Source organism: Alosa sapidissima, chromosome 3, assembly GCF_018492685.1.
Source record: "Alosa sapidissima isolate fAloSap1 chromosome 3, fAloSap1.pri, whole genome shotgun sequence".
In the NCBI taxonomy this organism is placed as follows: domain Eukaryota; kingdom Metazoa; phylum Chordata; class Actinopteri; order Clupeiformes; family Clupeidae; genus Alosa; species Alosa sapidissima.
In genome coordinates, this window is record NC_055959.1 from 31,954,667 (window position 1) to 31,970,348 (window position 15,682).

General features: G+C 42.0%; 1 protein-coding gene across 2 annotated transcripts in view; it reads right to left on the reverse strand.

Annotated features, from left to right (window-relative positions):
- mpp2a (membrane palmitoylated protein 2a) overlaps positions 1 to 12,727 on the reverse strand; it is a 31,909-nt gene extending 19,182 nt beyond the window's left edge. For both annotated transcript variants that reach the window (XM_042085305.1, XM_042085304.1), the window contains exons 1-3: positions 12,680 to 12,727; positions 5,354 to 5,402; positions 1,274 to 1,377 (exon numbers count right to left, since the gene is read on the reverse strand). In XM_042085305.1, the coding sequence (XP_041941239.1) occupies positions 1,274 to 1,377; positions 5,354 to 5,384 (135 nt within the window). In that variant the 5' untranslated portion in view covers positions 5,385 to 5,402; positions 12,680 to 12,727. The remainder of the gene's footprint in view (positions 1 to 1,273; positions 1,378 to 5,353; positions 5,403 to 12,679) is intronic.
- Between the last annotated feature and the right edge of the window lie 2,955 nt (positions 12,728 to 15,682).

Sequence of the window (15,682 nt, forward strand, 5' to 3'; positions counted from 1 at the left end):
TTGGCTGCCTTCACTCCTTCGTCTTCATTAACATAAACCAGAATGCATACAGCTCGGTCCCACAAGGAACTGACATCATTTCAATAGTTACGAGTTGTCACAAGTTGGCAGCACGTACAATCGGAACGCACGATTAGTGTGGCTGACATGACCAGTTTGGTGTGAATGGGGCATACTTGTGTTAGTGTGGCTGACGTGACCAGTTTGGTGTGAATGGGGCATACTTGTGTTAGTGTGGCTGACATGACCAGTTTGGTGTGAATGGGGCATACTTGTGTTAGTGTGGCTGATGTGACCAGTTTGGTGTGAATGGGGCATACTTGTGTTAGTGTGGCTGATGTGACCAGTTTGGTGTAGATGGGGCATACTTGTGTTAGTGTGGCTGACATGACCAGTTTGGTGTGAATGGGGCATACTTGTGTTAGTGTGGCTGACATGACCAGTTTGGTGTGAATGGGGCATACTTGTGTTAGTGTGGCTGACGTGACCAGTTTGGTGTAGATGGGGGTAGATTGTGTTTGTGTGGGTGAAGGGGTGTGTGTGTGTGGATGTGGTGTCTTGTGTTTGTGTGGGTAATGGGGCTGTGTGTGTGTGTGGATGGGGTGTCTTGTGTTTGAGTGGGTGATGGGGTGTATGTGTGGGGGGATGGGGTGTCTAGTGTTTGTGTGGGTGATGGGGTGTATGTGTGGGGGGATGGGGTGTCTAGTGTTTGTGTGGGTGATGGGGTGTATGTGTGGGGGGATGGGGTGTCTAGTGTTTGTGTGGGTGATGGGGTGTATGTGTGGGGGGATGGGGTGTCTTGTGTTTGTGTGGGTGATGGGGTGTATGTGTGGGGGGATGGGGTGTCTTGTGTTTGTGTGGGTGATGGGGTGTATGTGTGGGGGGATGGGGTGTCTTGTGTTTGTGTGGGTGATGGGGTGTATGTGTGGGGGGATGGGGTGTCTTGTGTTTGTGTGGGTGATGGGGTGTATGTGTGGGGGGATGGGGTGTCTTGTGTTTGAGTGGGTGAAGGGGTGTGTGTGTGTGGGGATGGGGTGTCTTGTGTTTGTGTGGGTAATAGGGCTGTGTATGTGTGTGTGTGTGGGTGGGGTGTCTTGTGTTTGTGTGGGTGAAGGGGTGTGTGTGGATGGGGTGTCTTTTGTTTGTGTGGGAAATGGGGCTGTGTGTGTGTGTGTGTGTGTGTGTGTGTGTGTGTGTGTGTGTGTGTGTGTGTGTGTGTGTGTGGGTAATGGAGCTGTGTGTGGATGGGGGGCCCTGGGAAGGATAAACTCACCACGGGGCTCTCCATGATGCCCTTGAGGAAGATGAGGTCGAGGTCATTGGCAGTGGTGGAGCTGTTGCTATCGCTCAGGGTGTCTAGAACCTGAGGCACAGCCGCTGAGAGAGAGAACACAGAGAGTCAGAGAGAAAGAGAAAGAGAGAGAGAGATAAAGTAAGAGACAGAGAGTGAGAAAGTGAAGCATGAAGTATAATAATGCAATATGTCTCGTTCTTTGAGCTTCCATGATGGCATTGACAGGCTTATGGAATTTAGGGCATAGCAACAGAGGTGACAATATGACATATAATTATGATATTTGGGGTATGATGCCATATTATTGCAATTTTTACATTTTAGAATTCATAGGGTATTCAATCGATTCTGCGATACATGGTTACATTTTTGTATGGAGTCTCTGCAGCCATCTTGGCCCAGTAAAATTGTCCTTTACGGACTTTCTTACCATTTTCCGCTCTGACACAAGAGAAGAATAAGGTCTTGTACCATATTGTAGACTGCAGAGGACTATCAAATCAGGATATTAAATACAGTACTGTACATATTGCAATATTTGGTGCCACGTGGATATTATATATTGTGCTGAAAATCTCACAATGCTATTACACTAAAAAGTAAAAATACTACTACATGCCATTTACCTGCTGTAATGGAAATGTCTTGCAATTACAAAAAACAGCAGAGTTGGCAATGATAAAAAGTTAGCTAGCTTGCAAATCAATGCAAGTGTTTCAAATGTCTACAGTATGACAAAGATGATACAAAATGTAATTACCTATAACATACTATCTAAAAAGGTGGCAGAGTTCACATACTGTAGTTTTAAAAACAGTGACGCATGAAACCCAACACTAACTTTAGACACTGCAAAGTAAAACGCTACAACTGCAGAATAATCTAACACACTTGCACTGTTTTTTATGCTGAGTTGAGTGCATTCAAAATAACATTCATTAGGCAAAACCCAAAAAGCCACAAACAGGCAGGCTCTGACAGAACCACAGACACTGTTCCACTCCTGTAAGCAAGCCCAAGCCCACCATGTTTTACTGGGTACTGCTGCCGCGCTGTGGGATGCAATGAAACCGATAAATCATTCTTTATCATCATTTTGCACCTGTTCCACTAGTCCACCATAGACTGTGAGATTCACATAAAACACACTTATGCCTCCCAGCTGTGACTTCCTTTAGTATCAGTTCTGTGTTTTAAAACATCTAGTCTAGTGTCATTGAATCAGCATTTAATGTGTTTTTTTTCTCCAAAGTGGAAAGTAGAACCCTCATTTATAAAGCAGCAACTCAGTTCTTCCGTCTACCATTTTATCAGTGTATAATTCCCTTTGACTGAGCTTCCAGCAGGTTCATTAGAATGAATACCAAGAACCATACATGAGAAAAGTCAATATTCTGCCCCAAGCATAAATGATCTCGAGTCGGCATGAAAAAATGATGACCAGAGGATCATCAAGGACCGCTGAAGTGAACCGAGGGTTTTAGACGGCTCTCTGTGACTTAGAAATGGTTAAGGGACGCTCATATGAAATATCTATTCATTTACAGATGTGAAATGGTTAAGGGACGCTCATATGAAATATCTATTCATTTACAGATGTGAAATGGTTAAGGGGCGCTCATATGAAATATCTATTCATTTTCAGATGTGAAATGGTTAAGGGGCGCTCATATGAAATATCTATTCATTTTCAGATGTGAAATGGTTAAGGGACGCTCATATGAAATATCTATTCATTTTCAGATGTGAAATGGTTAAGGGACGCTCAGATGAAATATCTATTCATTTTCAGATGTGAAATGGTTAAGGGACGCTCATATGAAATATCTATTCATTTTCAGATGTGAAAGAAAGGAAAATGATACCCCAGGGCTGTTGATGGTTGAAGGGAGATGATAGTGTCCTAAGAGCCTACTATGCTAAGCTACTATGCTAAGCTTTATAAAGTTAGGAGTCCATGTAGCAGTTAATTTTCAGTGTGTGTACTTTGTGTATACTCTGTGTGTGTTTGTGTGTGTGTATGTGTGTGTGTGTGTGTACTTTGTGTATACTCTGTGTATACTCTGTGTGTGTGTGTGTGTTTGTGTGTGTGCCTCTAATACACACACTCCAGGTTCTGGGGCCAGGGACGGGTCAGATCAGAGTGCTGGTGATTGAGCCTCTGGGGTCTGCCTGCCACGTGACCCATGCCACCAGCGGTGTGATAACACAAACGACCACGCTGTGGCTTTTACTCTCATCCCCTGTCCTCTAATCTTTGTGTGGACTGATAACACTGAGCCACTGGGAGCTCTAAGTAGCAGCACTTCAGCAACTATCAGGAGAGGATTAAATCCAATACAAAAGCTTCCTCAGCCGGGTCGTGATATAGCTAAATAACTAAAACACCGTCCTTAAGGACAGCCTAGAGACGATATAATCTACAGATTCATAAAGGGGAAGCTACAGTACATGCTACTTTTGCTCACCTGGGAAATCATGGTAGTAACAAATGGCTTATTTTAATGGTAAAGTACCAACAGGTCTGTTACTCTGCCACCTTTACCTTCACTCTATACAAGAAATATAGTGAAATAAAGTGGTTAATAATATGTACAGTATATTAATAGAGCTGATGTTTGGGTTCTGCTTCAGGATCAGCTATAATTAGGACATTACGGTCATGACGTGCCTTTAGTGCATGCAATCAAGTGACAGCTAACCGCTAGGCTAACTAATACAGTAAGATATACGTTTTGTTAATACTGTAAATGATTAAAGCAACAGCTAACCGCTAGGCTAACTAATACAGTTAAATATATGTTGTGTTAATATTGTAAAGGATTAAAAGAATGTTCCGGAGCAAAAACAACCTAGTCTATTTTCAGAAGCTAACAGGTTCAAAATGTTGTTTGAGAGCATAATTACATTAATTGGTAGAGTTTTGAGCAAGAACAATGAACGCTGCATTCCTTAATCGACTTGTTATGCCTTCCTTAAAAGTGGCCGTGATAAGAAGACAGCTAAGGTAGCCTAAAACACACCCTTTATAAAATAACATTTTTATAACATTTTGAAACACTTACAACATTTACAATACTTAAATTTGTCTGTAGACAAACCTTACCACACTACCACAGAAGTGTCATTCTATTTTGAACATTGTCAGTGGTGTAAAATATTTTGTTTGTGACGTGAGCATATGCCCGGTTCGCTTTTACTGTAAGCCAATTTCGTGTTAATGCAAATGACATTCTTGCTCAAAACTTCACCAATCATTATAATTATTGTCTCAAACAACATTTTGAACTTGCTAGCTTCTGAAAATAGACCCTAGGTTGTTTTTGCTCCGGAACTTTCCTTTAAAGGAGCAGTAGTGATCTCGTTGTAAAAGACATGCTGGGGGCGCTGTGGTGCAACTGGCACACCCGTACCACACTCAGGTCCAAGTGGCCATGGGGACCCGGGTTCAAGTTAAACCTGAGTCTTTTTCCAATCCCACCCCATCTCTCTCTCCCACTTGCCTCCTGTCAGTCTCTTGACTCTTGACATGCTTTAAAGTCCGGTTTGGGTCTAGTGCAACAATAATGTAGTTCTGAAAAAGAGTTCCTGTTTCTTCTGTCGTTATTCTTATATTGTATGGTATTTTCATGCTTGTGTGTAGACAATTTAATGGGACCTTAAACATTAACTAATACATTAATCTTTTATCATTCTTCTAGACCTATAAAATATTTAGAGACATTTTATATTTTGACAACCAAAATATCTTACTCTACATTTAAATAACGTTGAATCTGAATGAATTAATTAATACTGACATAGCCCATTCATACCCAGTGTAGTTGTCATGGTAGATTAGTTGAAGGAGCTTTTAAAGGAGAGAGAGAGAGAGACATTATGCTTATCATATTTCTGTATTGGGTTTACTATATTTCTGTATGTTCTATGCTTTGGTAACACTATTTCCCTTTAAACTGCTTGTCAATAAAGCCTACTGAATATAAGGGAATTGAGAGAGAGAGAGAGAGAGCAAGACAGTAATGGTTAGATGTTGAGTCACGACTGAATCCAACTCACCAGGCTCCGTGCCGGTTGATGCCACAGGCATGTTGACTGAATCCCTGGACTGGACAGGTTGAGGGAAGCAGGAAGAGAGAGAGAGGAGGGAGACAGAGACAACTGATCAAGGGCTTGTTTCAACAACATTTTTGAGTTCTTGCTGTATGTAGGATCATAAGATTCTGCCACAGATGCACTAGCGGGGTACACACAAGAAAAGGGCACATAATCTATGCAGAGAGAGAGAGAGAGAGGGGAGGGGTAGATAGAGAAAGGGAGAAGGAGAGAGGGAAAGAGGGAGAGAGAGAGGGAGGATTGGGTAGATAGAGAGAGAAAGGGAGAGGGAGAGAGGAGGGGGTAGATAGAGAGAAAGGGAGAGAGGGAAAGAGAGGGAGAGAGAGAGAGGGAGGATGGGGGGAAGATAGAGAGAGAAAGGGAGAGGGAGAGAGGAGGGGGTAGATAGAGAGAAAGGGAGAGAGGGAAAGAGAGGGAGAGAGAGAGAGGGAGGATGGGGGGTAGATAGAGAGAGAAAGGGAGAGGGAGAGAGTAGATAGAGAGAAAGGGAGAGAGGGAAAGAGAAGGAGAGAGAGAGAGGGAGGATGGGGGGTAGATAGAGAGAGAAAGGGAGAGAGAGGAGGGGGGTATATAGAGAGAGAAAGGGAGAGGGGAGAGAAAAAGAGAGAGAGAGGAGGGGGTAGATAGAGAGAGAAAGGGAGAGGGGGAGAGAAAAAGAGAGAGAGAGGAGGGGGGTAGATAGAGAGAGAAAGGGAGAGGGGGAGAGAGAGAGGGGGGGGGGGGGGGTGAAACGAGCAGGAGGGAGCATCTGGGCATGTTAATCTGTGGTTGCTATGACTACATATAGCCTGGTCTATACATGAGAAATGGTGTGTGTGTATGTGTGTGTGTGTGTGTGTGTTGTGTTGTGTTGGGGTGCAGGGCTTGAGGGGGCGTTGAGAAAACAAAAGGCCACAACATGCCCCAACCATTCTAATGGTAGATGTGCACAATAAGACCAAAGGAGCCTCAGAAACAGTGGCAGGTGCAGACTGGAGAGGAGGTGGAGGACGGCAAAATAACACACACACACACACACACACACACACACACACACACACACACAGACACACCCCCTTCCCACTCTAATAGTTCCTGTGTTTGAATAAATGGCACACCACAGAGAGTGTACATGCACTAGGTATTGGAATTAAGAGTATAAATAGTGAGACAGCTAGAGAGCTTGAGAGAGTGGAGAGATGACAGAGGAAGTCTCGGCTCACTAGGCCAACATTAACACAGTCTCTCACATACCAAGCAGCCAAGCCAAGCCACAATCCTCCAATATCTCCAGGCTGTCAAATATTCTCACTTAGTGGGCCCATTGATTCTGACATAAGATCTAAAAGACAATTTTTTTAGCAGTTGATTTTTACACTACGGAGGCCTTTAATTAACTCTTCAGCCTTGTCAGTTTCATAATGAAATCAGCTCAAATGGATTCCAACATTTACAGCAATGAAATCCATTTAAACAGAAATCCCCAAGTAAATAACACATCGATTACCCTGGACACACTCATGATGCTGACACAGATACACACATTTTTTTTAATGACCAAGTCTGTTGCTATGGTGACACTGATGTTAGCCGTGCTGTTAGAAGCACTGCACATCCAGTGCGATGTACACACCACTCATTGTGATAGAAAACATCGGAATCATCTGAACAGCGGATTGATGCTGTTTCATTCAGACCCAATGACTATCCGGTAAAGATTACCGTTAATGTTTCGTCCAAACCGCCTAAAACTAACATTCCTGACCAAAGAAACTCCTAAAACTTTCAATGGAATTTTACCACTCAACTACTTGTACACTTCAACTAGTTAAGGATATCATCTGAATATGATAGGACTATAGATATGCATGGTAGGATAATACATTACCAGATCTCCACCTACTTATCAGAGGGCTCTACTAGAAAGGCTACTACACCTTTCTGGATGCCCTACTTCCTTGAGGGACTTTAGGTAATGCATACCAATAACCACTCTGGGTCACTATGGATTCCCGGTTTCCTGGTCTCTGAGGAAGTGAATCTCATCCATTAGGATGTGTTAAGAGGCCCAGAAGGTCATCTCTCGCTCCTCACCTTCTCGTGCGTGTTAACAACCTGACATTTGCCTCTGCGCGTGCGGAATGTTGATGAGAGGAGGATAGGGACAATGTCAATTAGGAAATGTAATTGCTTGTTTGATGCACAGGTGAATCACACAGAGAGCCTCTGGAATGACAGGCTGGCTTGGCTTGACTTGGCTTTGCTCTCTCTTAGTCAAACATACATGAATATTTATGCTTGTTTGTCAGTGAGAGTGAGACAGCACACGTTTTCTGATTTGAGGAAGATACTGTGTGCAGACATCATGGCTTTGGGCCTACTCTCAAAAGTAAGTGATTTGTATTTTTTTTTTTTCATTGTCTTTACAGTCCTCCACATCTAAGAAAACATTTGAAGCAAAAACAAACAAACAAATGAATAGCCTGAACAATAAATATTATGCATTCAGGAGCAGGGATGCCTCTCAGTCACTCATTATCTCATTCAGTCAGCACACAGAATCCCCCAAACAACCCTCCTGGGATGAAGAGGGCAAGTGGACTTTGATGGATGGGAAATCCCAGCTCTATATTCAGACAGCATGGAGGAGGCTACTCAATGACGTGCCAGAACCTTAACTTACAACTTGAATTGGAACTTGGATAGGGTTAGAACAGAATGTCTGAACACAAAATCTGCACCCACTTTTCTCTTAGTGGTTATGGGTAGATTATGAATAGATCCTACATGACTTATATTCACAGTTCAGAGATTATTAAGACTGCTGAGGCATTGCCGTGGTGATGATTCATCTAACAGAAGAGGATTTTAGTCCCTAGCCCTTTGGTGAAGCCTCAGTTTATATAAATATGTATGAAATAAAGGCTTGAGTATCCAGGAGTTTAGTGGATTTGAGGTCAGTGCTGATTAGCATTTCTACCCAAGAGTTGATTTATTTATTTACACAGCTCTAGCCAACACATCCCCAAAGCTAAAGACAAAGGGCTTCTCTGGATCTTGGAGAAAAGGGGAACAAACACTTAAGAAATTAAGTAAGAAATCACTGCTAATTTGGTCTGTCAGCGATGACAAAACAACCTCATTAGACACTAAAGTACCTTTTAAAAAATATCCAATGAAAAAGAACAAACAAGATATGAATATACAACCTCCCAAACTCCACAAAGAAAACATAATTATGCACACCGTAATTGCTCATCATTTGCGGAAACAAACAAAAACAAATGTCTTATGCAGCTGTATCAGTGTGAGGAGTTGTTATTGTTGTTATTGTTCTCTGACACAACGTGGTTCCAGTCAGGTCCTGTCATGGGCTGGCTCTCACCATTAGGTAGACTAGACTCGCTCCAGTGGTGGCATACACACACAGACTGCAAGCTCAGCATCAGTGGCATCCCCCTCTGGGACTGGATATGGGGGGGGGGGCTCCTACCCCCCCGGCCCCTCTACCTACCCACACGCCTCCCTAAAGTGGCAGCTGAGGACGTGTAATTAGGCTGGCTGGCTATCTGAACACCAGCCATCTCCCAAATGACTAGCTCCTTCCTCATTTCCCTCACCTGCGTACTATCACTTCATTCCTCCAATAAACATCCATTTCTTCCTTATTCCTCCTCTCCTTCATTTCAACATTTCATTCCAAACTATTCTCTGGTCTCAAACAACCACTCCTGTTTCCCATCACTCAAGCCTAGTCTGCTTCCTGGTTTCAACCGTCCCTTGTGCACATATACGGGTCCTTCCTTGTGGTCATTTTATGACATTGTGCTAACGACAGGCCACTCCTCCTACGACATCACACACACACCCCTGACTCACCATCTGCTGTATCAACCCCCATGGTGTGGACTGAGGCCGAGACCAGCCCAATGTGTGTGTGTGTGTGTGTATGTGTGTGGTATGTATATGCGTGGTATGTGTGCCAGTGTGTGTGTGTGTGTGTGTGTGTGTGTGTGTGTATGCGTGTTGTATGGTGTGTGTGTGTGTGTGTGTGTATTTGTGTGCATGTGAGTGGTGTGTGTGTCTGTGTGTGTGTATATGCATATTCGTGCATGTGTGTGTGTCTATGTGTGTGTATATATGTGTGTGTGTGTGTGTATATGCATATTCGTGCATGTGTGTGTGTCTATGTGTGTGTATATATGTGTGTGTGTGTGTGTGTGTGTCAGTGCAGAGTCTGCCTCCTGCCTTATGCCTCTTGCCTCGCCAGGGACCTAACACGGACATCTTCACAGCATATCGGAGCCACGCTCCTGTCATCTTCATATCACAGTTAACACTCATTGTCAATGGCCAGCCAACTGCCCAGCCTCCTCACTCTCCAGGCTGTGTCTGAATGAGGGGTGTCCACAACACCATGGCAGAGAGCAGGATGGATAGAGAGGTTCCGGTTGCAGATGATGTATCAAACTGCATCCTCCTTATTTCGGATGTAAAACATGCAAGAGATCAATTTAAATGGACATTTTTAAACACTATTTTCCTCATAAAAGGCGCATAAACATGTCATTCTAGCTTCTTTCTCCCCTATTCTGTTCAGTCCAGAGATTGCCAATTGTCTATTTATAAATATAAAAACTCAGTAACTCAGTTACTCAATCTTTAATTTTTGAACCAGTCATCTCCCACTCTTGTTTTGGTCTTGGCAATGCTATTAAGATGCAATTACTTGTTGCCTCTCGTTCATATATTTATTAATTTCACTTTACAGCCTATCACACCAATAGGCTACATAGCCTTGACACAGACAAGCATAATTTTAACTCGAGGGGAAAGTGCTGATTTGACTTTCCAAATAAAGAAACCTTCACACATACAGTAACGAGTTATTAGATAGATAGATAGATTAGATAGATAAATAGAGTTATTTCCACTATTTGGGCTACATCAGAATTGACGTCTACAGTGCTATGGAATCCATTTGTCTGCAACTACAACAAAACATCTCTCTGTAGAAAGGAACAGCTTGTTGACCTGAAGAGTGACAACAGGGTGAAAAACCACAACTCCCTGTGTAGCATTCTAGAATATCCCCAAACTCTCGGAATGCGCATTAAAACATATAATTTCAGTAGGCTAGATCAGTCACTTGCGCAGCAATTGCTTTTCCAAACTGACGCTGGGTAAAACAATGCAATACAAGGTTGTGTGTTTATATTCAACACTGAGCTGAAAAATTAACAGCTTTGAAAAAATACTTAACATTTTGTTTCACATTGAGCTGAGTCTTACCATTCACGTAGCCAACAGAATGATGTCAATAATAATAGTGGCCTACTATTACTACTACTACTCATAACACGGCTACTAATAATAATATATGCAATAATTATTATAAAATAATAATAAATATTAATAAATATTGCTGCTAGCGACAATGAACAGGGTCCAATCATTTTTTAGAGCATGGGGATAGGCCTACTGGATGTTTGGGCATTGAGATTATAGAATTGCGGAAAAACTGAGGAAGAGTAGAATTGAAATTGCAGAATGTAGGAGGCCTACATACCGGTACATGTAGGTTCCAGTGATGACTATGGCTTTCTATTTGGCTTGGCAAATCTCGGGACACTGTCAACTTTAAAAGTAGATTGTGGTTCAAAAAAGGTTGGGCACCCCTGCCCTACTGTCTGAGAACAGCATGCTAATCACGCTACACAACAGCACATTACTCTCTGACATGGAAAAATAAGGGACCAACAGGGATGGGCAATAGCCTATAGACTGTAAACTTGGCTATAACACAACATTTCATCCTGGGTATAAAGTTTGCACAAGGTCTCCTCCTAAAGCATTGTAACATGAATGATATTCCTCTTTTTTAAGTCGCTCGCTTTCAATAAAAGTGTCGGGTAAGTGAATAAATTTAAATGTAAACGATGATATGAAAATAGCAGCCTACCATTCAATAGCCTACTATCTTGCCACAAGTCACATCAGCCAAAGACATTACATCACAGCAATCTCTGTTTCAGTTTCCTGCTGTATTTTGATGAACTAATGCACAACCACTTCACTGACAGTTTTGGGATCTCACAAATAGAATGCCAATTGGAAAGCATGTTGTACAATACCACTACTTTCATACTTGGCTTCAGTGGTCATACGCCAAATATTCCAACTCAGAGGCATCTCAGCTGTTTTTGAGCGCAGTGTTTTCAGGAGATTAATGGAGATGTTGGGAGAATAAAGCAAAGTAGGTTAAGAATTTTCTAGAAAACATACTACTATTTATACACCTGACGTGAGTTTGCTCCAGTGGCTTGGAGTCAGTCAAATGGACTAACAGGGAGGAAATGCCTCTTCGCTGTCAGAAAGGTTGTCTGTTGTTTACATATGACTAGATAGTGTTGGTACAGAACGATGTTACATAGAAGTATTTGTGTGTGTGTGTGTGTGTGTGTGTGTGTGTGTGTGTGTGTGTGTGTGAATGTGCAGAGGTTCATAGTGGCTATAAACTGGACAAGAAGATCCATACACAGAGATCAGCTGTAGGATAGACTTGACAGACACACAGGATGGAGTAACAAAAAAGGGTTTGAAATTAATCAAATGTAAATAGTAAATGTTAATAGTTTAAACTTCTAGTCAATTTCATGTCAAATACAGTTATTTCATGTTATCTCAATATTCATGTCTTTGTTGCCCAACCACATTTCTTTACCCTATCCAGTCAAATGTTCAGGCCTAAATTATGCCACTGTCATCAGAAATTGTCATAGGTTTGTTATTATATGTTGATTAACTACAGTAAGAATCCTGTGCTGTTGTGCATCCATGCATAATAAGCCAACAAGGTCTACACGTTTATTAGATCATGCTCTGATTTTGGCCTTGTGGCAGCAGGAGCAGCAATAAAGAGTAGACACATTGCCGGGCCACCAAGCATACATTATTAATTTGCACCCTACACTAAAGAACGAACATTGAATATGTTTTTCAATGGAAACTTCTACGTAGCACGGCATTTTGGTTCTCTAAACATTATGATTCTCATTTACGAACCGCTCCGCACTAAGATAAACAATGCGATGCATGCACAATGGCAATGTTTCGTCCTGGTAGTAGGTCTGTCTGTCTGACTGACTGGGAGGAAAACATATGGCTGCGTTGACTAGGATGAGGAACATGAAATAACACGTGAGCATATAACGTCAGCAAATCAACCAAATGCTCTATTTACAGGTAACGAAGACGTTATTATAGCACATTTCTATTATCAACACTAACCTGTGCTCTCGTGGTCGCGTCGTTGTCTGTGTTTAATTTGATGTAGCCTCCCTGGTCCGCCACCAATCATCAAATCACAGTCCAGCCGACGCGTACCCTTAAAGGGGAAACGCATTGATGTGGGCCTCACCAATCTCGCGGCACTGATCTCTGATGCCATTTTCAGTCACGAAACGTGTTACTTTAAGAGGCACCACGTCCGTGCTCGGATGCTTTTTATTGTTTACTCATTGATCTTAATTTATTCGATTGATGTGTTCTTTTCTTCTAAGCTAGGCCTACTTTGTCCAAGTGTAGATTTACGTGAGGAAAATGTAGGCTCGTTTTTCAGTAGGCTACATAACTTGTCAAACCTTTGATCTTAAGATGATGAAGTCTTCATTAGGTTTCCACGTTTCTATATGTTTCATTTCACAGATTAATTCATTGGTATCCTAATCTATCAAAGGTTGTTTTCAGGGTAAGTGACAGTCTGTCTGGAAATCACGTGTAAGATCTGTGACCAGACTACTCCAGGCTATCAAAATTAAGTTCACTGTAGGCCCATAGGCAGCGTCCATGGCATCATGGTTTAGGCTATCAACATATCAGACAAGCCACACTAAGGCGCTGTACAAACGTTTCTTGCACGTTTGTATTGGTTTGTATTTTGTAAAGTCAGGATGGTTTTTAAAATGATATGAATTCCCTCGTAGGCTAACTATAGCTTAATCATAGTAAACAAGAATAGCTGATTAGGGACCGTTCGGTATTTATGGAATGGACCACCGGAGGAAAATAGGGGAGGGTCATGTATTTTTATTCTTTGTTGAGGGGAGGGTCACCCAACTTTTTTTAGTCTAGGAGGGAGGGTTACCCAACTTTTGTATTCATGAAAACAGCAAAATGTGGGCTCGCGTCTGGCCCTGGCACCTGGCCAAAGATGACATAAGCGTTTATTCTTCATTAACGCCTATTGTAGCCTTAAGCTTAACGTCCCAAAACAACGATCAATGATCATCAAAATCATCTCTCATATTGCTCCTCATTACCACCAGGCACGTCCGAATCCCAGGACATAACGCATTGGACCTCATAATAGGCTCGAGATACAATTCCAAAGGGGACAGATAGGCTACTGCATTTAAAACTTAAAAAGAGTGAACAAACCTTCTCGATCTTTGAAATTGCAATCAGTGACTGGCATCGGGTGAACGAAGCTTTTCGAAGTTGAATAGGCTATTAAAAACTATTTGCGCACCTCCATGTCACAAGAGAGACTAGTGGGCTCGCCCTTCTATGAATTGAAAAAGACCATTATAGGCTACCTGCAAGCTGGCCTATGACTTCATTGCTGAGTTTGCGGCAAGGTAAGCAAGAAAATGTTTTTTTTTTTCTGAGTCAGGATATGGCGAGTCAATGTCATTTATTTGTCCAATGTTAGCCTCAGACCATAGTGCACATCTTATCAATAGTTTGAATGTCGTGTGTGTTTCTGCTCATTGACAAATAGCGTTCAGCACAGTGTTCGCCTTTGTTACACTATTTGGTTTCGTGATGTAGGCCTGATAAACGGCTTATCCGGCTGCCAAATATTTGCTAATGTTATAGGCTATACAATTTCCCCTCTTAAAGACAAGCTGGTGTAGCCTATTAGCCTACTTAAAATTCACCGACAGTAGGCTACGTGTAAAGTATGATTTTATGCATGTACGTGAAAAGGGCCTCGCACCTGTCAAGTTCGCACAGGGCTTCGCACAGGGCCTCCCCTTGCGACGGCCCTGCAGCATCTCCTAAGACAGCGGGTGAAAAAGTTAAAAATATGTGATAAACCCGGAAAAAGGTATGTTTAGGTCCCGGTGATTATTTGTGAAATTGTGCAAACGACAGCCTTTTCAAGACATTTGAAGGAAGTAGTGGTAGCATGCAAGCTCCCAAATTGACCCAGTACAGAAGGCATCAATAAATTGTTGGGGAGGGTCATGCGTTTTTTCTCAATCACTTTGGAGGGTCATATAAAAAATTCTTGCTGGCGAGGGAGGGTCACGTCTTTTTTGACTAACGCTCCCAAAATTCCTCCGGTAGCCCCTTAAATAAATAACGAACAGTCCCTTATCATTAATAATAGGACTATCACCATGGACCCATTGAGAAGTTAGTGTGGCATTGTCCAATGCCATGATGCAGACTCCCAGCATAATTAAACCAAATGACTAGGAGGATTTTCAGTTTGTTAAATATTTCTTGAGCAAGATATTAAGCAATATCTGTGCAGTTCTCCTAGACAACAGAGATGTTTCAGTGCAATGAGACTCTTACAGACACTTTTGTATGGAGCAGATTATAATAAGAAGTCACAAACTCGCAACTCACTCATTCAGAGATAAGAACCTCATAAACTAAAAATAATCTTTAGAGAGATCAACCTGTAGTTCAGAGATATTCTGTGAATATTTCCCTAGTATTGGTGTAACCCAAATGTGATTTAAAGTAGTGGAAAGGTTTCCCAAGGTCTGTGAAGCGTTAATATGGTGTATGAAATCTTGGCTGCTATCTCCACATTCATCAGGCTTTAGCGTCCATACTTATCTGGATGTGCTCTTTTTTCAGTATATATAGTCAAAGCCAGTGTCTCTCTTCATGCTTTGTAGAATGTATAAAATGCTAATACTAGGGTTATGACTCTATGGAGATATTAGTAGCACTGCTTTGATCTGTGGCTTCTGTGTTAGGTTAGTTCAATTAGTCAGAATTGTTTTTTAGGTACCTGCTGACTACTTCTCACGTAGTAACAACTGGCCCTCTATCAATCAAGTAGATAGATAGATAGATAGATAGATAGATAGATATTAATTGGCTCTATGAGTCATTGTCTCCTCTCTTTCTATTTCATGACCACAGCAACTAGGTCATACATTAAGATATTCTACTACGACACTAAAATGGGCATCCGACATCAAATGCAACAAGACTGCCATCTTCTGGCGATGAGAGGAAATAGAGGCTCAAACAAACTTAATATGA